General features: G+C 30.2%; 1 protein-coding gene across 40 annotated transcripts in view; it reads right to left on the reverse strand.

Annotated features, from left to right (window-relative positions):
* Positions 1–25,168, reverse strand: part of LOC126765566 (calcium-activated potassium channel slowpoke) — a 165,831-nt gene that overhangs the window by 66,287 nt on the left and 74,376 nt on the right. For 7 of the 40 annotated variants that reach the window (XM_050483213.1, XM_050483405.1, XM_050483245.1 and 4 more), the window contains exon 9: positions 9,912–10,003. The exons of 27 other annotated variants lie outside the window; for them this stretch is intronic. In XM_050483213.1, coding sequence (XP_050339170.1) covers positions 9,912–10,003 — 92 coding nt within the window. Of the gene's footprint in view, positions 1–9,911; positions 10,004–18,570; positions 18,663–25,168 lie in introns of all 40 variants that reach the window. 6 more of the 40 variants (XM_050483188.1, XM_050483415.1, XM_050483227.1 and 3 more) reach the window with 1 other exon arrangement.

Genomic DNA, 25,168 nt, shown 5'->3' on the forward strand with positions numbered 1-25,168 from the left:
TTCCTCTTTTACTGCATGAAATTTTTCTTTTGATTTTCAAAGATCATAAAGATCATTGGCATATGCTGAGAATCAATGACGTCACGACGTATTATTAATTCTCAGATATCGGTACAGCGTGCTGTTGGAAGAGAATGGAAGAGTGAAAATTACCGAACCTTGGTAAAAAAGTGTAACGATAGAGAATTTACTGGAAATTGTAATTAAATTCCCCGGAAAAATAATATTTTGCTAAGCTGGTATGACTGTCCTTAATTACTATGCCAAATGTGAGCACGATCTGTCAACCAATTTGATAACAGCAGCTGCTTAAGTCGATACACATCAATAGTGCACTCCGATTTTTACAATGTATAATAATATCGAACAAAGAATTTGTCTCTAAGTCTGTATTTTCAGCCAAATTTGGAGTGCGGAATCGTTGCTGATGGTGAAAATATTAAAAAAAAATTAAGAAAAAGGCGCTTGAAAGAAGAGCTCGGCATGTTTCGCGCGTCCGCTAGAATGATTTTGGTCGATATTTTTTGTTTTCCAAAAAAACCACTCCAAAGCCGCACAAAAATCAAAGTGAGGGTTATTGCTTTTTTTGGATATTCGTGGTTTGATGCATCATGAATTTGACGGGTCAAAAAGAAGTTCTACTTGCCGTACTGAGGCGTTTGGGTGAGAACATGCATCGAAAGCGGCATAAAATTCTGAAGAAATTGTGAAAAATATGTTGACAAACTTTCAGACTCTAAGACCAAATATGAACACCGAGTAAGACTATATCCGCACTCAACTGGATAAACTTTGGGATAATTAAGAAATTTTGTTGAGGAACACAGAAAGCGGTTTCACCAGGATCTATGATGGAGGAAAAGTATTCAAGTTGATGGTATACCCATATGATGTAAGATTACTGCTGGTTCTTAAAAAGATATTGCCGATTGGAAAATGATAAAAGAAATGCTCATAAAAGGAGTTTTATGGAAATATAACAGACATACATATGTTTTCGACAATTTTACATCGGTTTACTTGGATGTATCCTTATTTTTCAGAAAAAAGTGGCGTTGTCAATAAATCTCCTATTGCATATAAGTATATGTTTCAAGCTTTCTAGTTTTTAATGTAAACTAGAAATGAGGAACTCAAAATGAACGAGAGCAAATATTACAAAATCATTGATTGTTTCATGAACGGTGAGCATACAATATATCCGTAATTGATCTTATATCCAGGGCAACAAAATCACTGTATACCAGTGTTATCGTAATACTTCTGAGCATTTTTGGTGCTAGGTGGTCATGAAGACGAGCTTGCATGGTAATCGTTGATAGTAGAAGGAGTTTTACGAATGGAGCAACATGAGTAACTAAAATGACTCAAAGAAGAATTACTTTAATAATTTCTACTTTTCTTCAAACATTTGCCCCTACAAGCTATGCTTGAGTTTATAATTTTCCGAAAAACTCTGAAGAAGTTGCTTTGAAAATAGGTAGAATAAAATAAGTAATAGTGCGATTTGGAATCAAAGAGTTTCGAAATCGATTTAAATGCTCCCTAGTATCTTTACACTGAGTGAAATTAACTTATATAAATCCATTTCCACGACAGTCGGGTCTACGTAACCGGATCGGCAGAATTCCGCCGCTAAATTAACCACAACCAGCTTATATAAATGAAATTAAATGCTTCAAATGCTCTCCTCTTATAACCTCTATTTCGAATATGTACCTGACCTTCTAGTTAATTTTAACGACACGTGACATATTTTAGTAAAATTTGTTGACAATTTATTTAATAGTAATATGTATTATTAAAGCTTTATAATAAACATTTCCAGTTTTTTTTTAAATAATAAATTTATTGAATTAAATTAGTTCAATTATATTTCATATTATTCACCATTTGCTTAAAGTTCTTTAAATATCATATACAACTTCACTAACTATGTGGACATGCAAAACATAAATTAAACCACCTAAATGTACATACATACCAACTACTGGAAGAGGTAAACATTGAAACCATCGCAAAATGCTAAATAAATTAAAATACACTCACACATTCATAGAGGCTACACAATTGCAGTGCTCACAACAACATGACCACTACACATGCCGCGTTTGGTGATTAAATCAACGATATGCTATGTTATGTAATGCTATAATATGATATGTTATGATATGCTATGTTATGTTATGCGTGTTATGCAATGCTATGTTATGCTATGTTATGTCATGTCAAGTTAGGTTATGTTATGTGTTATGTTATGTTAAGTTATGTTATGAGGTGTTATGTTATGTTAAGCTATGTTATATCATGTTAAGCTGTGCTATGTTATGCTATGTTATGTTATGTTATGCAATGTTGTGTTATGCTATGTAACGTTATGTTATGTTCTGTTATGTTAAGTTATGCAATGTAACAATGTTAAGTTGTTTATATAATGGCATGAATTCATGCAATTTATGCTTATTTATTGGAAAATTTGTAACACTTAAAATTTCGCGCTACACACCAGCAAGCCACATGCAAATATGATTATGAATTATGTATGCATAACTACTTTTTTTTTGTATTTACATATGTATTATGTACGTAAAATGTTATGCTCAAAATAATGGTCAACAATTTGCATATGCTATGATATGTTTTTGTTTCTGTAAACGATTCTCTTTCCGTTGTGAATATTATTGATGACGTAGTTAAAAGATGAATGATATGATGGCTTGAGCGGGCCAACTAATGATTAATATAATTCGGCGATGAGTGAGAGGATTTTTTTATTTTTATTTTTTTTTTTGTTTTACGCTGCTACACAACAATTAATTACAGTTTCGGTTTACTGATTTGCAATCTCAACGATGCGATGAGCGATAATGTGATGTTATGAGTGTGGATGCATACTTATTTGGTGACACATTTAAGTAATGGATGTTAGTGATTGATTCACCAGTGAACTCAAGCGGTCGCTATGAATGATTCATTTGATTTTGTTTTTATGGAATTTATGAAGATGTCAACAATTTCTATGATGATGCAATGTTTTTGGTTAGCGTTTTCAACTACTTTATTTGTTATATATTTATGTGTGTTGGTGTGTTTGTTAAAAATGGACGCACTAATGCTCAGGCAGTGGTTGCTTTAGCAAATACTACTTGCGTTCTTTATTGAGAAGGAAAAATAAAATCCATACTTGAAAAATATAAATTATTGTGTGTGCGCTTTTAACGAAATTGAATTGATATATGGTGGTGGAAGAAATTTTCATAGCAATTAAATGTGGTTGTTAAAATTGCAAAACACAAATGTTGCTCGAGTCCAAACAACGAACGAACAAACTTAATTTTTTGCATACTTAATTTTATACTCTTTTCTGTGCTTTGTTTTTTTTTTTTTGAAAATTGATGCCTGGCCACGCATTTCAGTCATGACTTTGTAATTACTTTATTTATACTAGTCATATTCGAAATATATTTACACTCTTTGAATATGACAGACTAAGCTTGATTTTATATTTTCTTATACTTTTTAACTCCTATAAAAAATGAAAAAATATATTTATTTCGGTAATTAATGCTATAGGTTTGTAGTTGCATTGCTAGGTGGATGATAGCGTGTGCGATTTGCTGGTGAAATGAAAACTAAAATTCGTATGAAGGATTCATGAAGTTGTGCGGGAAATTCAAGAATAGTGATGAGCTTGTCTGATCATTCTACATACATACATACAGTACTTTAATGGGTGAGTTACTCGTACTCATGGATATTCGTTGCGTTTGTATGACTGCTAACTAATGGCTAGTTTTTCAATGCGGGTTTTTCACGAATTTAAAGTGAAGATTTTATAGGTTAGATAGATATACTAACGCTGAGTTTTCAAGTTCAAAATTAATGTCAAATGTGTTGGATTTTTGAGTTTAATTTTTTTTTATTTCTGTGTAAGAATTTTACAACTTGACATGATTCGCATATACAAAAGCTCTAAAGTCGTACTCGAAGCTAAAGCTAAAGAATTATGAAAAGGAAATTGTACGAAGAAAGATATAAAATATGGTCAACTGTTCTGACAAAAATGAAGTCTATGTTTGGCAAAAAATTAAAAAAATCGAAATTTCGCTTTTCTCTATTTACTAAACTTAAAATATATTTAAGTCACACTTAGGGGAGAGAACATTAGACGTGAAGGAGAAAAAAATTCGAAAATTCAACATAACTATGCTTGAAGGGGACATTGGAAGTTAAAGAGAAACAAATGTTGAAAATTTGGCATAGCTATGCTAGAGTTTTCGTACTCTCTGTTGAAGGTACAAAAGAGCGTATTTCATCCGCGACAGCATTCTATTTTTATGAAACCAATTTAGTTTTTATTTAGCTGCCATCTATAGCAAAAGCGAAAACATTCGGCATAAAATCAAACTACTTAAACACCAACTGAACTCGTAATATCTCTTGTAAAATAGAGAAATTGCAAATTTTCAGTAAAATGCTAGCTTTACGTTATAAGTGCCGCATTAGCATCGATAATGGCAGTTTGGGTTAGGAATCACATGAAAGTACCTTTCAGCTTACTTTATCATTCAAAAATCTATTATCCTCAGATTTTGCAGTTGTAGCAATAACCTCGTAGTATTTATAACTAATTATTAATTAATTATTTAATAATTTAAAATATTTCTGTAATGCCTCTTAAGCACTCACCAACACATTTGTCATTTATTTTGCCACTTTAACAAAATAACTACTTTTTCACTATAAACAAAATGCTTATAAAAAATATTACTGTGTACATGTATGCATATGTTGTAGTAGTTAAAAAAAAAATAAAATATTACAATAAAAATAATGTGTGCTCTACGCTTACTGCGTTTTGTTCTGCATTTACCTCAGCAAGTCCTATTATGCCTTTGTATTAAAGTAAACTAGCTTAAATACTGTTGCTTCTGCCTATAAAAACTAGTTTCTTAAAAAAAAAAACTATAAATTATATTATGTAGCTTATAGAAAACGGCGTAACTCCAAAAAACGAAATTTCCGTACAGACACACACAAAAGTTAGTACTCTTTATATTTAAAAACATCAACATATTTTTGTATATTCAAAACCATTTTGTTAACGTTGAGCACTTGGAAAGCTATGAAGTTTATTGATAACGTTGCAGCGATCTCTTTCGTAGTATACGAGCGCGCAGTTCGAGTTGACTGTTTTTGCTGCCAAGCCGCTTCATCACATCAGTAGTTTATGCATTTCTGCGTAAATATGCAGTTATTGGTGATTTTTGTTTAGTAGTTTGTAATTAAAAAAATTTTGCCAGTTTGGGCTTATAATAATATTTATTTGTATTAAAAAAATTTTTTTAAGCAAAAAGCAAATTTATTCTGAAAACTTCAATGTAGAATTTTCATGACTTTTGGCTTAAAGGCGCATTGTTAATAATATTAGTATGTATGTTGTTGCTACACACCAAGAAGCACATGAAGTTTACTTTTTTAAATTATTTTATGTGTATGTGACTCGCTAATATTAATCACATTAGACACTTATATACGACAATATCTGCTTTATTTTAATTTACCATGATTTGTTGTTGCTTGCGAAAACATTTAGTTAAAAGCAAAACATGTAAATGCAATAAACAGCTGGCCAATTTTCACACTACGCAAATGTATGCGTCAAAAAAGCTGATGAGTTTGTTGTCACTTAGTGGAGACTAACAAAAAATTTGTGTGAAAAAACTGACTTCTTTTCTCTAACGGTTTTTGTTCACTTTTTTGTATACGAATTTGATTAATAAACATAACTTTTTGAATTTTGAAAAGAAATGGATATGAAATCACACGTTAAAAAGCTGCAATTTTGTAACCCCATTAATAGTAAACCTTCGCTAATTGAGGAAGTCTAAAAACGCATTTTATATGTAGAACTGGTTCGCTAATATTTGCGTATGTTAAAAAAACAATTTTCATACTTAGATGTCTACATATAAAAAATACTTTGCGCCCTAGTACACATAGTACATAGCGACATAGAAAGTGTTATTTCTCATTTTTTAGCCAAAATTTTCGAGAGGAAATTAGCTAAGCAGTAGTTCCTTATATGAAAACACTTTGACAAGATTCTTCATTGGTTGTTTAACCGGTTACTTCATCCGTTATTTAATCGACAAACATGTTATATGTGACATCATACAGTATAAATCAAAGTCTCGGTGGTAATAATCTCTGAATTGTTAAACAAGCAGACAAACGTGGCATGAATGGAATGGCCGCACATGCCTGGTATGAAAATTCAAATAGAGTGACATAAGAACTCCAGTAGGAGTGCAGGTAAACAGGTAACTGTCATATTGAAAGATACGCTAGTAGACTGGGAATACCATACAACGATTACTGTAAAAGCTGTCAAGAGGTAGAAGGAGAAGATGCTGTAGTACATCTTCAATCAACGCAACTATCTGTGGCGGTTTTCTTGACAATTTCATAGAAATATATCTATAGATAGATCAATAGATCCTGCTTTGAAATGCGGACAAAACGAACTTCGAGAGAGGTTGTGAAAAAATGCTCAACAATTTTATACTGCAAATTTTGTCTTTTCCGTTCCCAAAGTGCAAGTTTGCTATATAGCAGCGTATTCAAACTGATTGTGATTTATCAAACGGAGTGTTTTTTTAGTTGTGAGTGAAACCTCATAGGCAGACATCAGAGATTTGAGGAATTTTTTATTTTGTTTTAATTAAGATATGTTAATAATTTCATAGGTTGGTTTTTTTTTGTTTTCCTCACACAAGTGCTGCCTGCTAGTATATTTAAACGCAACAAAATTTTAAATTAGCTTAGAACACATTTATTGATAGAAGACGAAGATCGCAATTGATTGCTGGGTTAAATTTTTCTTCATATCACGCCCCAAACTTCTTAATTGTTTTCATTTATGTTAATTTACGTTCGTAATTTATAAATAGTTATTAACATATACTATACTTCCTTAATTTTCTTCTTAATCAAGTATATTTCTTACAAATGTAGCTTTTCAAAACACACTCGTTCCTAAAACGGTTTTCAAAGTGTTAACGTACATATGTTTGGTACACGCCTTCTAATGAGAAAAAAAAAATCTGCTAAAAATCAAATAAATTACTCTATACGACATTTTGTTTTTTTTTGAACTGGTAATACTATTTTTTGTTAGTCTTCGAATAATGCGATGAATTGAGAGCGAGCGAGTTTAAAAAGTAGTCAGAGTAGAGAATTATGTTAGTTGTTAGTAGAAAGAATTACAGAGAGGTAAAATGAGTTCACTGCAAATGAAAGTAAAACAATTTCGAAAGATACAATTTGTTATGTTTACATCAAAATAATGAAAATTCAAAAGTCGAAATCTAAATCGATAAGAAAGTATGGGTAGTGAAATGGAAATTCACAATCGAATTTGTAAGTCGAATAAGAAATTGATTGATATTGGAGAAAAAGTTCAATTCATCAGATTATTACAATTAATACACGCTAACAATTACATACAACTTGACGACAGTACTTATTACGATTAATTGAAAAAAATATACACACAATAAACACCAAACGCCAATTAAATTTCAATTTAGATTTATATATATATATACTTGTTTGTTTTTGTTTCTGCGTTTTTTTGTTTTTTGTTTAATTACATTTGTTTATAATTTAATTACAATCCAAATGTTTTAAAAGATAGGAAGAGAATAGACAGAGAATCGATATTTGATAATGAAGTTACGACGTATAGTTACGGAAAAAGGAAAAAGAAAAATCACAACCAAATCGTAAATGCTTTATAAAAACGTTTGAGCCAATATGGCATCACTATTTATGCAAAACTATAGACGACTGATTTTGTTTTCTTTTTTGATCGGGTTTTGCTATGTAACATAAAAATTGTTCGAAATTTTAGTGAAATTTTTTCTGTTTTACAATAGATAATTACAATAATAATAACAACACAACAAACACAAAGCGTGCAACATGAGAAATGAGCGCTTTAATCCGAAACTGCTGGAATGATTAAAAAAGATAAAATAAAAATTAAAAAAATTAAAAAAAATAAAAAAAATAAAAAAAATAAATAAAAAATAATAAAAATAAATTCTCGGCTAACCTAGAAGTTGTAGGAAATAATTGAAGTATTAAAGTACTTTTTAATGTAACTTATAAAATTTTCAGTACTGAAGAAAATTTAAAAAAAGTTTAAACAGAAATTGACTTCAATTTTCAGTATTTGAGAAAATTAAAAACCAAACATTTTAAAATTGACTTCAGTTTTTTAATTTGAAAAAAAATATATATATAATTTATTCGAGGATGTGTGCAGGTACTAATTAAAATTACACCCTTTTTCAAGTGCAAATACGAAATTTTGAAATAAAATAATCAAAAAAAAAAATAATAATCAAAATTGTTAACAATTAACTAAGACGTTTAATAATGAATGTATCAACATGGTGTAATTTCATTTAATACCCATTTGGTAAGTAAGGCCTCTTAAGCGGGATCAGGCAGGAAAGGGTAGCGTTTAAGAATTTCTATTTTTAAAGTCTGTACGAATTAATTTAGTATTTTATAATTTTGTTTAAATTAAAAAAATATAAGTACGACCAATATTTTTAGTGTTTTTTTAGAACTTATGTTTATGATTTTTTTAAAATAATTTTTGAATTTTTTAAAATTAATTTTCGAATTTTTTTTAAATAATTATCGATTTTTTTATTTTTGTTTCAATTTATATATTATTCATAATTGGACTGTAAATTGTTATTGTTTTTCTTTTTTTGTTCTTTTTTTATTTGTAAGTGTTGTGCTGAAATGTGCGTGGGCTAATTTGTTTGCCACCAGTGTGTTCGTTGGCATGTCGCTGTCATATATGCTGTGTGTTGTGTTGCGGAAGTCGTTGTTGGGTGTTGGGCAGGTGCGTGGCTAGTTGGGCTGCGTGCAGGGGCATGTGATGTGATGGATCTGTGCGGTTTTCTTAACGTCGCCAATGATTTTCCTACACTGTTTTCGGCATTTGTGCAATTTTTCATTGTGTGCGCATGCATGTATGGAGTGTGGGTGGGCGGTTAAAGGACTTTCGGTGCGTTGGTGGAGTGCTGGTGTTGGTAGCTGGATTTTAGTTTTTGTAAATTTTCTAAATTTATTTGTCTGATTGTTGGAGTCGGGCTAATTTGATAATGTTTATTTAGGTATTGCATTTTTGCTGTGATTTTCTAATGTTTTCCAAATGTTTGGTGTGTGATTGCTTAATTTGCATTGCATTAAAAATCAAAATAAAATTTCATACACTTTTTTCTTTGAAGCAAACAAAAAAATTGCATTGGTTCAATTATTGTAGTACAATATTTTTTTTTTTTTTTTTTCAAATACTTTGCTTAGAGTGACTTGACTTGCATAATTTTTAGGTGAAATAAATTATTCGAAATAGCAAAAATTTGATTTGTTTGTATGGATGAGCGGCAAAGGAAAACGAAAATACACTTAAAATAAAGTAATGGAATTTTAGTAGTTAGTTTAAAACACTAGTCATAAAGTGTTAATTTTTTTTTTTTTTTTTTTGTAAAAAATATTTTTTCAGCCTTAAACGCTGTTTGTTTTTCGTTAAAACGCGTTTACGGTACTTAAAAGAAACATTTTTTGTTAGTAGTTTTTTGTTTTGATTTTGTTTCTTGCAGAAATTTCATTTTGATTTGGTGTTTATTTGCTAAAATTTACTTGTATAATCAAAGAAAAATTTAATATTTTTTCCATAGTTTAAAGCTAATTGATAATTTCTAAAATTAAAAATAAATTTAATTTAATTTTGAGGCTAGTTGTAGCTATTTCGTATTTTAGTTTATCGTTTTCGCTATGAACGATTTATAAACGTAAAAGTTTTTTGTTTGTTAAAATTGTCTCACCTTCGACCCTTTTCATTTTTTAACGTGCCCCCATATTTGGCTCTTGTTCCAATCAAGTCTATTATCTCAGGTATACAACTTGCAAAAATCGCCTGTGTTCAGTGTGAGAAATGAATTGATAGTGAAGAGTTTGAATAAAATTATTTCTTTCATTAGATTTTTTTGGATATTTTTTTGTTAGTTTTGTTTTAACGCTGGATGCTGAAAACGAAATTTTATTTTTTTATGCGTTTTTGTTCATTATTTTTAAGATTTTTTTGCTGGTTTTGTTAACGTGCTACATATGGAACTCAGTACTACTGGCAGCGCTTGACGTCCCTAGTTAATTTGCAGATTTTTTCTCCTTCATAAGTTAATTTTATTATATTTTTCGTTCTGGATGTAAAAGCAATGTGTACAATTGTTCATTTATATATTTTTAAGTCTAATTTTTTCTACATAAATGTAAATAAAATATATTTTTGTTATATTTTAATAGTAATTTTCAACAACATAACCTTTTTCCCTTTAAAGTTTCGCATAAAGAAAGTATTCTTTTGCGGAACACACTCTCAGTGAAGTTGACTTTTAGCTGTTCCTTATATACAGTTGGCTTAGACTGTGTTCACAGGTTTTTTTGTAGACAAGGTGACGAATAGAAATGACGAAGAGATCATGAAGAATATGATCGGCTGACATGCCTTTAAGACATGCCTTTAAGAATTAGGGCAAATGATATGAAAGGAAATTGGAAATTTCGCAACTCGTGTTACTGGAGTTGTATCGCTCGTGTAAACATAATGGGCAACACCAAAAGAGAATTGCTCCACAACGAGCAACAAAAGTCTATGCGGTAAAACTCAGTTTTGGCCGCGTGAACTATTTTAAATGTTGCTTTGAATAAATCAGCAATCACTTGACATAAACAACAATTATTTCGTTCAAATAAATTATTATGAGGAAAGCAAATTTGGCAAAACATTTTTTACCAAAAAAATATTAGCTAAATAATGATTATAAACAGACGGCTTCGTAAATTGTTAGAGTGTTTAATAACACGAGGGAAAGTGTCCAAAGGGGATTTGCAAACCTGAATGAAGCGATTTGCACTTCCGTTGTGAAATCTTTAAACCACATTTGGCACTTTTTGGTGTTTGGAAATTTTCATAACATCAAGTCAGGACTACCGAATCTCCAATATACATATCTCAAAATACTTTTGCGGTTAGATTGGCCCATTCGGTCTTACGAAACTCATAGAAACAGAAACTTCTGGTAGCGCTTTTGTGTCGTTAACCGGTAACTTAACCGATAATAATAATTATCAGTACATTGTAAGAATTAGCGTTAGAACTAAAACAAAAACACATACTGTCCAATTCGTAAGACTTTTGCGTTTCAATTTGTCAATTTGATCTTACGAAACTCATAGAAATAGAAATTTCGGGTAGCGCTTTCGTGTATTTAACCGGTTACGTAACCGATAGTAATAACTATTATAAAAATTATTAAGAATTTTTAACACTGAACACATTGCTTGAATTTTTTATATCACTTTTTAAGAAAATATTGACCATTAACAACTAATATCACCTGGTAATAAAGGCCTTCGCTCTATCGAAAGCAACGCAGGGAGTTAAACTTTATATGTTTCCTTCTTCGGACAGCTTACGAGTTTATACCAAAATTGAACAAATGTGTATTATTTACATACATTGGTATATACTTTAATATGAGTTATTGTAGTGTAACGCTAACAAAATAATAATAATAATAATCATAAAACTGTTTAATTATAAAACTCGAATGAAAATGAAATTTTCAAGTAAAATCGAACTCAACAACGGAATTACTGTGATTAGTTGTACCTACATAAACGAGTAGTTCAAACGAGTAATTATGTAAATCCAACAGTTTTCAGAGTACAAGTCAATAAAAAATTTAGTTTCGTAACAGTGTAGTTTTCGTTTAAAATTTTTTTTAAGCTAATGACTAAAATTTTGCAGAGAGGCGTTGATTTCTTGGGGGAATGTGTTTTAGAGCTAACAAAACATTGGAACTATAATAGGTTTTGAATATAGTTGCATAATTGCGAGTATATTTTCATTTAGACATATTTACAACGGCGTTTAAAAAACAACAAATTTGTGGCTGCTAAAATATATGGTAGAAATTTTAACTTGTATACCTACAACCTACTAGAAATCTTCTAATTACTGCTGACTATAAATTCTGTTTAAGATTGCCGAAATCTAAAGGTATATTCACCTACCAATACATGTTTGTATATATAAAAAAATATTAAATTTATAAACTATATTATATTTCTTGTACCTCAAGTATGCTAAAAAAAATAAGCTAGTTTTCTAAAACAACACTACCCTAACGATAATGACAGTAAACACGGTGGAGTGTGGCGTAAACAATTAAAACAGGGTGCACTTTACTTATGGGTGAGTGTGCGCTTGGCTGTAATGATCGCTTTAAATGACCTAAGCAAATATAATATTGTGAATAATTCTAGAAAAAATTAACTAATCGATGATATTTTGGTGGAGTTAATTGAGCAGGGATTTTATAGGAGTTTGGGAATATAAAAGGGTATACTTAATGATGACATTGTATGATTTGGCATAGTTGCTTGAAATTTTTGCTAAAGACAGTTGTAAAAAAATCTGTAGCTTTCATCAACATGTTGTTGTTGTCTTTTATAATATATTATAACGTGAGCTATATAAAATAATTTTTGTTAACTTTTCACCTGACTTTTTCTATGCGTGGCTGCGGCATACAGTACGAGCGAACGAGCGAACGAACGAGAACGAACGAATGAACGAACGGTGCAAGCAATAAAATTGAACTCATTAAAAATATTTTATCAATAATAATTTGTACACTATTTTTGTTTTGCTGTGTTTTATTATTAATTTACAAGAAAAATATATACGCTATAAATTATTGCTAAAAATGTAAGTATATATTTCAACGGTGTAATACGACTGCGTTAAGTAATAGTATGCAAAGCTACAGCATCATCAAACTCTAAAAAAACTTGTGAAATTGTTGTACTTATACTCAAGGAATTGTGAGAGGGAAAATTATTTAACAAAAGAAGAATCGTATATATATTTTTTTCATTTTCAAAAAGTAAGCAAATTAAAGGCAGTTTATATAAAATCGGGTACTTGAACAAATCGCACTAAAATCGGGCAAAAGCACAGCGTTAAAATTCGTATAAAATCGTTAAGAACAAAATCAAATGCAAAAATTAGTTTTTAAGAAAAAAAATTAAATGAAATCAAAAAAAAAATATAACTTGTGTTTTTATGATTCTTATAAATATTATCTCATTAATGTATTTATAAAATTTCAATTTTAGCTTTAATATAGTTTTGATTTCTTTCTTTCTCGCTGCGTTCTCATGGCAAAACTTGTCGATTTTCGTATCATCTTTGCTAGACGTCTGTTTGTTTTAGAGCATGTACGAGTACGAATGTTGTTAGTATGGACGAGAAGCGTTAATTTTGTACTAATTGTTTTGCGGAAAATACAGAAAATAAGTTGCTATTTTAAATTATAAATAATTGTATGACTTCTTCCATAAATTATTTTATTTAAACTCTGATAAACTATAAATTTTTTCCTTTAAACTATAGCTGATTCTAAAGAAATATATTTATAAGGAGTATATGTAAATATCCAAACTTCTCAATTGAATGTCATTTTCCTTTCGACGGTTCCTTAGAGGGGGGGTTTTTAGTGACCTGCAAGTGCCACATACGGCTGCTGTGACGATAGCACCGATGATGCGGAAGGCATTTTCCACCCCCTCACCCGCAAAAAAAAAAAAAAAAAAATGGTACTTATGTAAAGTATTTTTATTATTTTTTCAGGCAAACTAAATACATGTGATGAAACCCAAAAATACGAAATGAAATAAAAAAGAAATTACCGAGGATGAAAATTTTCAAAATCTATTAGAAGATGAAAGCTAAGCGCTCTAGGCGTCAGCATAGACGTTAACTGCAATGTTGATAGTTTTTATATAATTCTGTACCAAGTATCTTAAGGGAAGATATATCATTTTGAGGGGCTAAATCCACTAGTCCATTTCAAAAATCAATTCTTACTTGCGTGTATATCAAATGTACATGTGATTGAGAATATTCTCTGAAAAATTAAAGTTGATCCAGATAGTTTCGGCTATACGAATGTATTTGTTAACTTAGCCTAAGCGGTTCTTAAAACTTTAAACGCATTTTTCTCGAAACTCTTTTTCAGAGTCGATGAGTAAATTTTCTTCGAAACGATTAGGCCGACCGAGTTAAAATGTTCACATGCCCTTTTTAGATACATTTTTCAGATAGGGAATAAGATTCTTAAAGCCATTTGAAGAATAATTTTTTCCAAAAAAAAAAACACTTTCTGTTTTAAAGCCGACATTTTATCAAACATCAAAATTTTGACTGGTCGTTCGATTATGACCTTAATTCATAAAATTTGGTTTGGTTTTTGGATTAAAGATAATTTTAAGTACAAAATCTTTCCCGCCGCCAGACACAATTTTGGGCAGGTACGCCCGAGGATGGACTACGAGGTCAAGGAAATCAAATTTTTTTAAAATAAACCGCTAATTAATTGAGTACATTAAATTATGTAAACGCACGTTTATTTTAACTTATTTGATAATAAAATGGCGCTTAAAAAATGCCCAAAAAAAATTTCTGACTCGGAAGTAGTTATAATCCCTTAAAGGCTTGGGCGCAAATTTTGAAAAAAAAATAAAAGAAATACATATTGTGACAAAAGAACAACCGGAAATTCTAATTAAATTTTCCGGATAAAATAATTTATTTTGATAATTTAGTAAGACTATCAATAAATAATATGCCAAATATGAGCGCGATCTGTGAACCAGTTTGTTTACAGCAACCTCAGTAGTGCGTTGCAATTTTTACAATGGATAAAAATATTGAACAATGAATTCGTCTTAACTTTTGAATTTCTAACCAAATTTCGGGTGCGGAATCATTGCAAATATTGGCAAAAGCTTACGGTTATTCAGTTTTATAAAAAACACAAGCCTAAAAGTGATACAAAGTCTTGAAAGAAAGTCGAGAGATCGTTGAAAACATGCCTTGTTCTGGACGACCTTCGACCTCTTTAAAAAAGTGGAGCATATGGACAAGTGCCAACTCTCCAGCAAGAGAGCTCGACATTTCTCCCGAATCCGTTCGAGTGATTTAGGTGGACATTTTGAATATGTAATGCTCGACTCGTCACAATAAAGCTGAATTTTTTTTTCAAAATGATGCCGTGAACAAGTATCTTTGGACATGCTTGATCGTGCGGATTCCGACCCCACATTCATGGAGAGCATTATGACTGCCGATGAAGTATGGGTTTACGAGTTTGACATGCAAACAAATTAACAATAATCGGAATGGAGGAAAAAAACGGGCTGAACCCGAAAAAACCACGCTAAAGTCGCTTGAAAATCAAAGTGAGGCTCATTGCTTTTTTCGATATTTGTGGTTTGGTGCATCATGAGTTTGTTCCGAAGTTATAGACGGTCAATAAGGAGTTCAATTTGGCAGTATAGAGGCGTTTGCGTGAAAGTGTCGGTCGAAAACAAAAAACAATTCATGACTTTTACATGATTATAATGCGCCAATGCATCGAGCCACGATTGTGATTGAATATAAAGGCAAAAACGTAATGAATACCATGTATTGAGCACGCTTTTCACCAGACTTGCCGCTCCGTGGAATCGGAATTCAGTCGATCGAAGAGATAAAACAAAATCCGCTGAAAGAGCTTAAAGCCATCCCAAAAAGTGATTATGAAAAGTATTTCGGAGGGACTGGAAAAATCATTGGCATAGGTTGGCAAATTACATCTGGTGGGGAAGAATAATTAAATATTTTGCGTTTTATTTACAATTTCTGAGTACTTTTTCGTCTTAATGTATCCTATGTATTAAATCGTTTTGTACTTAATTTTGATTTTTTACGAAGCCGACATTTTCTCTTGTTTCATATCAATTTAGTCTTTGGAGGGTGCTTGGATGCCCGAATTAAGGTGCGTGTTCAGAAATGGCAGCTTCTGACAACGACAAAAGCATAAAGTTTATCGCACTCAGGCAATATCAAAATAAAATAAAGTGAAAGCTTTATTAAGATAGCAACTCCATTTACAGTGTACATTGGCCAGTCCCAAATTTTTTTGATTTTTATTAAGAACAAGCGGACAAATCCATTAGCCGCACATGTCCGCTTATGGCAGATTTCACTGTATATACATTGTTTTTTACATGAATTATTGATCGGGCAGAGTTTAAAACAGTATTGTTCCCAAATAATATAATATTCTCAGAGTTTTCTCTGAATTCCAACTGTTTGCTAGAACATCTTCATCTTCAAACTGCTAAAGAGTATCGAATGCAAAATAAGCTTTTGTTGGCTGGAGGTTTGAAAGCTTAGTTTTCATTTATTTTGTAAGCGATAACAGATAATATTTTAGTGCGCAAAATTGTTCGGAAATTTTTTAATAAACAATACAACAAATTAAATTTAAAAAAAGTTATGCAGCGTGTGAAATAATAGGTGTAACTGCAGTGTTGCCATATTTTCAATACTATCCCTAATAATGATTGTCTCACAGGATAACGAATTTGTATTTTTATTTATTTATCTTTATTTTTGCGTGCTTTGATTAAACTAAAAGTTAACTCATAAAAGAATTCAATCAAAATTAACTCATAAAAGTTTAATAAATATACATATATTCACAACTTTTCAAAAAATAGCGAAGTGTTAGTGTATGTCTGCATAGTTATATTTGAAATAACAGCATTAAGCATTTGTATGTAGTATGTCGTGTAGGGTGAAAAATAGCAAACAATATTCTCTTTGCATTTATGAAGCGTGTGTAGGATAATGCACGTTGGATGCAAATATTTATTAACAAAATTTTTGTTTTGTGGAATGAAAACATTTAGAAAGGAAATGCCAGTCTTAATTTGCATAAGTGAGTATGGTCACAATAAATATAAATTAAATAATAGTTTTAAATTAAAAAAAAAAAATAAAAATAATTTGATGTAAAAAATATTAAATAATATTTTTGTATCATTTTTGTAAGAAATAAATTAAAAATGAAAATATTTTTACAAAAAAATAAAAATAATTTGATGTAAAAAATATTAAATAATATTTTTGTATCATTTTTGTAAGAAATAAATTAAAAATATAAATAATTTTTTTTTTAAATATTTTCATTTTAAATTTTTTTCTTACAAAAATGATACAAAAATATTATTTAATATTTTTTACAAAAAATTATTTTTATTTTGAATTTAAAATTATTATTTTATTTATATTCATTGTGAACATGCTCACTTATGCGAATTAACACTTTTTTTACAAAAAATATTTTTATTTTTAATTTATTTCTAACAAAAATTATAGAAAAATATTATTTAATGTTTTTTTTTTCGTGTTTTACCACGTAAAAAAATGTAAATGCTTACATATATTATTGTTTGAGTTGAAGCAAAAATGTAAAATAAAAAAAGCGTTTGCTTTACAAAGCTTCTCATATTGCGTGTTATACATTTGTATGCTAATTTCTGTAACTAATTATTTTTTTTTTTTCAATTTATACACATTTATAAAAATTATTCGATTTAATTTTAAATATTTTTTCTGGGTTGCAGGTGTTCACACTAACGCTGATATGCCTTACAAAAATAGCTCTTAGACTAGCAAATTGGTTACCGCCTCGCTGCTACTTAGACGTTATGTGGAGAGTGGAGTGGAAAAAGTATATATCTATATATGTAAAGCTGAACACATAAAGAAAGTATTAGAAACACATGCCGCCAAGAAACCAATGCTTTTCTGATCAACGCTGGTTTTTCTAACTAATTATTTTCTTTTACAAATTTCACTTTGGTTAAATGAAATTGGAAATACATAAACGGTATATTTAAAAAAAAAAATAACAGTTAACAATTTAACAGTTATATTATTTTTTTTTCGTTGGTTTTGGGTAAGCATTCTATAGAGAAAATGTTGTTGGTTCACAATATTGCGCACAAGGCTGTCCAAAAGGTTTTGTAAATGCTTTTTTACTTACAAACAAATATTTTATATTTTTTTATTAAAAATTTCATTGCATTTGCGCTTGTGTTTGCAACTTGAGTTTGCATTTGAAGAGATTTATGTTGACTTCAGAGTAGAAAATACAAATCTCAAGTGTTTCAGCGAAAGAGAAAGAAATCAAAAGTGTACAAATTATAAAGCAAATGAAAAACCAAAAAAAAAAAAATTAAATAATTAAAATTTTTTTGTAAAAATATGTATACTAAAAATCACTAAATTTAGTAAGCTAATTGAATTGTATATATATATTTATTGTATTTGGGATTGTTCAGTTTATGCGATAAAATTCAAATTGAGTGAGTCAAATGAATTTTTCAATCATTTTTTTAGTTTTTAGTATAAATGCTTACTTAATCACTTATCATACTAATTAAGTAATGATGTAGTATATTTGGTTTGGTTTGGTTTATATTTTTTGTTTTTGTATGTGGGTAGTAATTGGTTCATAGTATATATGTATGTAGTATGTAGGTATAGTTTAACGCTAGAGCGGTACAACGCAGTGGTTGGTGTACCTTTTTCTAGGATCCTTGCTATATGTTCCACCATATTTGCTTCTTTGCGCTGCCAGTTCAGTGATTTCTGGTATCCAACTAGCGAACACAGCCTAAAGTTAACACACATATACATTTATATAAATTTATATAATTATGTACAAATATACACGGGAGCGGGATAGGTAGTACAGAGTTCAAAAAAAAATGTATTATATATATTTTTCAATGCAAAAGACTGCAAGGCTTTCCGTTAAAAAAATATATATATTTTTTATTTTTTTAATATATTTTTTTTTTATATTTTTTAAAATTATTTTTGTAAGTTTTTGAAAAATCCCTAACACTCGCACGTCGACGCTTATGCTACTAATAGTGACCTTTGTTGTTGTAGTGGCACATATGTATTTGTTGTATTTATATTTACATTTAAACATGATAATGGGTGCCTTTATACGCAGACGTCGCAGACAGCTGTGGGCAGCGTAGCAAATATACACAATAAACCTGCTTACGTACACTAACGCACATACACACACAAATTGCGCACATTGCACGCACACACACACCAACACGTTTGTTATTTATTATTCGTTTCTTTACTGCTACATATTTAAATAAAATACGCATTACTAGTAGAAGTCCTGAGGAAATTTAATTTTAATGAAAAAAAATTATTTCTTTACTATTTACTGAGTAGAGAAGGCAAAAAAGTGAAAAAGATAAGTGGAAAAAATTGAATTCACTTCAAATACTTTTACGCTGTAATTAATATGAAATTGTTACTTTTGTTTACGCTAAAGAGGCGCCGCTAAAACGTGGTTGTATTGGTGTTTGTATTTTACAAATTCATTTTTTTTTATTTAATATATACATTGATTTGTTTTACGTGTGTTGTAGTTACTGTGAATGCGCCTATTTATTTATTGCTAAACTTATTAAAGAAAACCCTAAGCAGTTTCATAGTACATGTAGGTGTGCAGCAGTACGTACTGTACAAAAGACTAAAGAAACAAACTCGATTTACTGTTTTTGTTGCCTACATAATACACAGCTATTGCAAATACTTACGATTAGGTTTGAAATCTTCAATAAACTATTATATTATTTTCTCAAAAGTGCTTTTACTTAATAATGTTAATAAAAAAATACTTGAGTTATTTACAAAGTACATGTATGCAGCTGAGAGGCACATTTTGGGGTGGAGAGAGACGATAGAACGTAGAGTAGTAGATGAGCGAGAGCGCAGTTTAAAGAGAGTGTGAAGTGAATGTGAGTAAGTGCGTACCAAAATCAATCGAAAATATTGCATATTAATGTAATGAGTCGAAAAAGTGCCAAATGTAAACGAAATTGTTGAAACAAATCAAAAACAGAATTTTTTATTAGTTACAGTGTAGTTAGTGGTAGATGGCTGTAATGTTGAGAATATCAAAATAAAATTGCTACTTAAAGCTAAATAACGGAGATAGGGCACAATAGACCAAATAACCTCAATTAATTTTTAAATGATGGAGATATTCTTATAATTTGGATGTGATATTCAGAATTTTTAATGACTTTTAATATAATATTTGCATAATAATGACTTACAAGGAAGAGAATAGTGTTCCTGATAACCGATTATTTCAAATTCAGTCGTAGGAAGATTTTAACTGTCATGTTTTGGGATGTGTGATATCAGTAATAAATAAAAAAAATTATGTAAATTTAAAAAGTTATATTTATGAAATTATTTATGGTTTATATTAAACTCATTATTTTTAACTTTACCCTAGACAAACCTATAATTATTTAAAGTACATAAATAATAGCGAATCATTTATAGTATATAAATATTAGTGAAGTAGGATTTGCTTGCTAAAGCAGAAGAAGGGAATTTCATCAAAAACCAACAGGGGTTCGAATTTTTTTTTTAATAGTAGAGGGAGTAGATTTTCACAGCATATGGGTAATTTTAGTTAGTTATTATTATTACCATCATAATAACCATTATTACTCTGCTTATCATATATTAAGGATATGAAGTCCCAGTCCCTGCTGGTTTGACATTCTTTTAAAAAGGCACCCGGAAGTTGCAATTAAATTCCCCGAGTAAACGATATTTCAAAGCAATGCCTTTTGCTATGTTGATAGGACTGTTCTTAATTACTATGCCAAATATGAGGGCGATCCGTCGACCAGTTTGTCACAGCAGCTGCTTAAGTCGGTACCCTAGTAGTGCTTTGCGCTTTTTACAATGGATAAAAGTATCGAACACAGAATTTGTCTCAATTTTTTTTTTTTGTAACCAAATTTCTTGTTTCGTATTTCGACTGTTGAGAGGTCATTGAATGACTCATTCTGGACGACCCTCGACCTCTTCAACTGATGAAAATATTACAAAAAAGTGCAGGATATGGTGCTTGAAAATCGTTAGGCAAGTGCTAGAGAGATGGCAAGGGAGCTCAACATCTCTACCGAGTCCATTCCAATGATTTTGGTGGATATTTTGGGATGAAATAAGTTCTTGCGCGTCTCGTCCCGTTAAAGCTGAATTGTTTTCAAAAAGAGCACCATGGACATGCATCTTTGGACAGTTGATAGTGCGAATTCCGATCTCAATTCAGCCGATGAGTCATGGGGTTATGAGTTTGACATGCAAACAAGTCGATCGATGGTAGAGATAAAACAAACTTCGCTTAAGGAGCTGAAGTGCTTATGAAAAGTGTTTCGAGAACTAGAAAAATCGTTGGCATAAGTGTATAACATTTAGTGGAGATTACTTTAAAGGCGACAAAATAAATATCGATGAAAAATTATATATTTTGGGTTTTATTTACTATTTCCGGGTATCTTTTTGTGTATTAAGAATACTATGCATCAGCCACTGCTGGTTTGACATTTTTTAACAAAATCTCCTCATATATACAAATATGTACGTTAATAAAATCGGCTATCAAGAACACTAATATGTAAAACTGAAACTATTTTAGTTTAATTTTTCGGTTTTACTTTTCAGATACTTTTCACAACTATTAATAATAAATTTTTATTTTCAAAATTTTAAAGGAACATTAATTTATTAACCTATGTCAGTACTAATAAAAGTGTTAATATTATTTTCTATATGCAATATGGTTGCTTCATTATGTTATTTAAAGTTTTTTCGAGGAAATTCGATGCGTGGCCAATAATTTTATATCACATAAGCTACTAAAATGCATATAAGATAAATGAAAATAATAGCAGATATATGTATGTATAGTTTATCATATTTTTGTAGTATAGAGATATTTTTAGAATTATTAAAAATATTTTTTTGTATTTTATAATAATATAAATAAGGTTTTTAATAAAGCAGATTTAAATGACTGATTTATTGTAACTAATATATATCCTCAACTAGTTGGTTGGGTAAAATGATTGTTAGAAGTGTGTAATTCTTATCTACATACATATATAGATATGTGCTTTGCACCGAATGTGCTGCATTTATTGAATGTCCTACTTATTATATAATATATTAAATTTTTCTAGTTAGACAAAGTCTTGCTGTTAAAGAAATGTTTTTTCAAAAATAGTACTAAGCTCATATTTTTGTTTGATTCTCTCTTGAGTCTTCCCATTTCGGATTGTTTTTAACCGGCTGGTGCTTGAAATCTTATGACTTTCAAATACTCAGTTTATAAATAAGAACTTAATTAGAAGAATCTATTGGAATCTAATTTTACTGAAAACTGCCTGTCTCCTAAAAAATATTTTTGTATTTGTGAAATGCGAAAATGGTAAAATATTGAGCAAAATGAATCTAGTTTAAAAAGGATGCGATGATGCATTCCCTTTAGAAATATTGGCATGAGCACTCGGCAACGTTCATTTCACAATTGGGGACATGACCACTTAATTTAAGTGTAAGTCATAAGGAAAATTATATTTCAGACAATCTGATTTTTTAAATAGATTCCAAGTATATTGAAATTTACAAAAGAAGACAATGTGAATGTTCTATATCACACATATGTATATATGTATAAGAGTTTGAAATTGTCACACATAAAGATTAATCTCAGTGTAAACGAATATATCACAGACTGTAACTAATAACAAATTCCAAGTAAAAACGCAACAAATGACAAAATAACGGTTCTCAAAATTATATACAATATGATGATGCCATGAAACAATACTCCATTACATTATGCTAAACTTACTTATTTATTAATAATAGTTTAGCGAACAAACGACTTGGAAGTATTAAAGAATACACGAGAATAACTGTATACTAAATAACTGTGAACATAATATAACTATATAACTAAATGCAATGATTTTATTGTTCATCCTTTCAAACTCAAAATGTGATTTTGCGACTAGAAGGCCGTGTGGCGCCATTGAGATGAATGAGAGGTAGAGGCAATGGCGCATAAACTGAAGTATGAAGTGTACAATACAACAACAAAAAAACTGTAACTTGGTTATATACGCTACTACCATATGAAAAATACTGAGACTGTAGGCTATGAATAACATCTTTAATACTTAGAACAGTTGTGAACTAGAAAATTAGAATACTAAAAATTTCCATAAACTTTAATATTTAACATTTATTTACTGGTAATATAACTGTGTGTGGTGGCGCTTACATCTTTTTATGGGACTCACTTCTTGGACAAATATTTTGTATTTTTTTATTAGTAACTAGTTATATTGTTTGTGAACTAATTGGTTGGTGATGTGTTCAAAGCAAAACTGTTAATAAAACATATACATACATATATATGTAAAGTATAGTGGACGTAACTAAAACAAAAGGGTAACAGACTAATCGTTACACAAAAATAGGGCTAATAAAAATTACGCGAGATTCGAGAAAAACTTCGACAATTAAAGCGTTGGCTTTATACATTAGAGCTGCTTGCTTGCTAAGCGTATAAGTATTTTAGGAAGAGACGCTTGATCTTTAGTTAATGAATTCACATATATAACATTGAGGTATAGGCACCGTTATGTACTTAGTGTTAATTGGCAAAGGGAGACGCAAGCGAAAAGAGATAACGCGTTTTACTTATTTATTGTATTTAAGGAAAAATAATATCATAGTAAATAATTTGAAAATACAAATTTTTAACATAAATAAATATTTAAAAAATATACCTAATCAATAAAATTAAAGTGGAATTTATTTAGCGATTGTGTGTTGTGTATGTTTAAAGAACTAAATTTTTTATATTGTATTCAACGTTAATTAAGAAAATGCACTTACATGCAGCTATTTTTAAAAATTAATATTTAAAAAAATTTAATTAATTAATTAAATTATTTAATTCGATAGACACACTTGCTTGTTAAATTCAACTTTAACTTCTTGAAACTAAAAAAAAAACTGCAAAAGACTGCTTAATTTACTTTGTTTTATTTACAATACACGTTTTTTAATCCGTTTTGAAAGAAATATAACAAAAGATGTTAAAAAAACAATTATTTGGAAGTTTAAATTAAATATATCGCTTTGGTTCGTATTTTCTGATAAATACAGCTGTACATACATATCAGGGTTGCAAATAACACACTAAAAATAATTGAATTAATTTGTTTTGTAATAGCGAAAATATTTATTAAAAATATTTCTCCAATTTCTAATCCCACATAGCTTATCGAAAAATTAAACATAAATTTTTAACCCCAAATGGTAAGTTAAAATATATGAAAATTGTAATCTCAAATGCCGGATTGAAATATAAATGAAATATTTCAACCTGAGTTCATAATTAAAAATTATTGAAATTTTGTGATAGACGGAAGACACGTCTTCAGTGTTTTAGACGTGCGTAAGCTCCGAGGCCTTAGCATTGACTCAGCCCACTATCTTGTTGCAGCGAAGATACGCAACCCCTTCTCCCGCAAAAAAGCACGTCAACAAACACAAGAAAGGCTCGACGTCGAGAAGCTGCAATCACAACAGACAGCCGAACGTTTTTCTACTCGACTATTCCCACTCTCTGCGAGCACTCATCAGCAACTCGGTATAAGAGAACTGTAGGACGGCTTTTGAAACTCCTTATGTGCAGCTGCAAACGAAACCATTGGTTTTCGGATAAGGCAAAAAAAAACAGCTGGTATGATGAGGAGTGTCGTATCGCAGTGGAGAGAAAACAGACTGCCTACCTCGCAATGTTACAATTGACCACAACTTGTGCGGGATGGGATAGATACCGAGAGTTGAAAGGGAAGCGAGTTGCACTTACAGACAAAAAAAGAGAGAGCCCGAAATGCGTGCGAGCTCCTGAGGTGATCTAGTGACTGATGCCCAGAGCATACTAAAATTATGGAGGGAACACTTCTATTGCCTGCTGAATGGCAGTGAAAGCACAACACCAGAAGAAAGCGAACCCGATTCTCCAATCGATGACGATGAAGCAGACGTTGAAGAAGTTCGAACAGCAATTACACGTCTGAAGAAGAACACCTGACGATTGGAGTTCAAGTGTGGTTACACTTGGAGTTTCCAATTGGCGACAAATAGTGAAAAGGAGAAAAGACTTGCGTGCTGTTGTAAACTCGGCTAATACTTTATTTAAGGATCACTAAAACATATATTATATAAAGTATAAAGGGGAAAAAGTATATATAGATATTC

The sequence above is a fragment of the Bactrocera neohumeralis genome, chromosome 2 (assembly GCF_024586455.1).
Source record: "Bactrocera neohumeralis isolate Rockhampton chromosome 2, APGP_CSIRO_Bneo_wtdbg2-racon-allhic-juicebox.fasta_v2, whole genome shotgun sequence".
Classification (NCBI taxonomy): Eukaryota; Metazoa; Arthropoda; class Insecta; order Diptera; family Tephritidae; genus Bactrocera; species Bactrocera neohumeralis.